The sequence below is a fragment of the Monodelphis domestica genome, chromosome 3, assembly GCF_027887165.1.
Source record: "Monodelphis domestica isolate mMonDom1 chromosome 3, mMonDom1.pri, whole genome shotgun sequence".
NCBI lineage: Eukaryota > Metazoa > Chordata > Mammalia > Didelphimorphia > Didelphidae > Monodelphis > Monodelphis domestica.
Window position 1 is genome coordinate 38,768,294 of NC_077229.1, and position 2,281 is coordinate 38,770,574.

Sequence of the window (2,281 nt, forward strand, 5' to 3'; positions counted from 1 at the left end):
GGAGCGAGGTAGAACCACAGTGGACAGAGTGCCAGGCCAGGAGGCAGGAGTAAAAGCATTCAAATGTGGCCTCAGATAATTCTAAGCTGTGTGACCCTGGACAAGTCACAACCCCAATGGCTTAGCCATGACTGATTTTCTGCTGTCAAAATAATACTTAGTATCAATTCTAAGAAAGAAGATAAATTATTTTTAACCTTCACCTTTTGCCTTAGAATCAATACTGTGTATCCATTCCAAGGTAGAATAGTGATGAGGGCTAGGCCATAGGGGTTAAGTGACTTTCCCAGGGTCACCCCGCTAGGAAGTGTCTGAGACTGAATTTGAACTCAGAACCTCCCATAGGTAGGTCTGTCTCTCCATCCACTGAGCCACCCAGTTGCCCCCTCCCTTCCTTTTTATAAATAGAAAACTCTCCCTTCCATCTTAGAATCAATATCTCTGGAACAGTCTCTCACCCACTTCCCTGCTTAGTTTCTCCAGGGTCACTGAGAGGAGCTGAGCTTTCTGAGGCTGGAACCACCTACCATGGCTGAGTCTCCCCCAGCTGAGCAGCTGGAATATGTTCTGGACACCACAGTGGAGAGGAGTACAAATTGGAGCTTAGATCCTCCGACTGAGGCAGCTGGAGAATTTGTCTCACTCCACTGGACAGAGATCCCCTCCCTGGTCATTGCCCTGGTTGGGCTGGTGGGGAACAGCATCGTCCTGTGGCTGCTGGGCTTCCGCACCCGGAGGAGCCCCTTCTGGATCTACATCCTCAACCTGGCCGCGGCCGACGCCCTCTTCCTTGGCAGCTACTTTGGGTTGTGCCTGTGGGAAATTGTTGGAGATTTAAACTTTGTCATCCTGGACCTGCTAGAGGACTGCCTCCTAGGCCTGCCCTACTGTGTGGGTCTGAGCCTGCTGGCTGCGATCAGCACCGAGCGCTGTCTCTCTGTGCTCTTCCCCATCTGGTACAGATGTCACAGGCCCAAGCACACATCTGCGGCTGTGTGCGCCATCCTATGGGCTCTGCAGGGCCTGTATTGGGGAATATTTGGGGCTCTTTATTTCCTTAACGAGGATGACTTCGATGATCTCTACTTCGTTTTCGACTTGGTCCAGTTCAGCTGGTTCTCCCTCCTCACCTGTGTGCTGGGCGTGTCCAGCCTGACCCTGGTGCTGAGGGTCCAGTGCAGCTCCCAGCGCAGGCGCCCACCCAGGCTCTACCTCCTGGTGCTGCTCACAGTCCTCATGTTCCTGCTCTGCGGCCTGCCCTTGGGGGTTTTTTATGCAGTTTGGAGTTTTAAAGGCTTCCCTATAATGCCTTATGGGCTCTCCAGGCTCCTGGCCTGTGTGAACAGCAGCGCAAACCCTTTCCTTTACTTCTTCCTGGGCAGCCAATGGTGTAGAAGAGGGAGGGAGCCGCTCAGGGTGGTCCTGCAGAGGGCCCTGGGGGAGGAGCAGGTGGGGTCAGTTGGGGGGAGGGACACTTCCCACCCCAACACTCTGGATGAATTATCCTGAGGATGAGAACAAGATGCTCAGACAAGGGAGCCCATGAAATGACCCCCCCTTCCCCCACCCCTGCGGAGGGCAGGAGCCCCCCTCTAACCTTTCTAGGAGAGGAGACAAGATCCTTCCCCATCCCTTATGGTGATTCTTTGGCTTTGAACTATAATGAACAAACATTTATTAACTGCCTATTATATGCCAGGTGCTTTGCTAAGGCTTTTCATATATATCATTGAATCCTCTACATGTCCCTGGGAAGTAGGTACTCTCAGGGTTCCCAATTTATACTTCAGGAGAAGGAGGAAGATTGGGGGTTCAGGGATTTCCTCATGGTCCCAAATCTGGTGTCTGAAACTGGATTTGAACTCAGGTCTTCTTGACTCCAGAAACAGTGCTGCCTGCATTCAGGAACCCCTAGTGGCTGGAGGCTGCAGGATTTGCTGGGAGGAGGTCCAGGAATCTGGTGTCACAAATCTACAGGAGACCTATTCCAAAGAATGCCACTGACCCTGTCTTGGAAAGTAGAGGCAGAAGAAAATCATCCTCTGAGGCCTTATGTGTCCCTGCCATGCCCTTGTTAATCATTGTGAAAGAGATGATAGAGTTGGGGATCAGACTCCTCCAGGTTCCATGGGTCATGCTCCCCCATTTTCTCATCCCTCAGTCTTGATCCACAACATTGCTGGCCTCCTTCTCTCCTCTTCCCCAAACCAGAGAAGAATCTTCCTCAGCTATGTCTCTTCTCCTTCCCCTACTCTTGATCCCTTCTCACTCCCATGACAGA

General features: G+C 51.9%; 1 protein-coding gene across 1 annotated transcript; it reads left to right on the top strand.

Moving 5' to 3' along the window:
- Nucleotides 1-528: 528 nt before the first annotated feature.
- Nucleotides 529-1,509, top strand: LOC130458044 (mas-related G-protein coupled receptor member D-like). Its single transcript, XM_056820936.1, has one exon. The coding sequence runs from the start codon at nt 529-531 to the stop codon at nt 1,507-1,509; it is 981 nt and encodes a 326-aa protein (XP_056676914.1).
- The last annotated feature ends 772 nt before the right edge of the window (nt 1,510-2,281 follow it).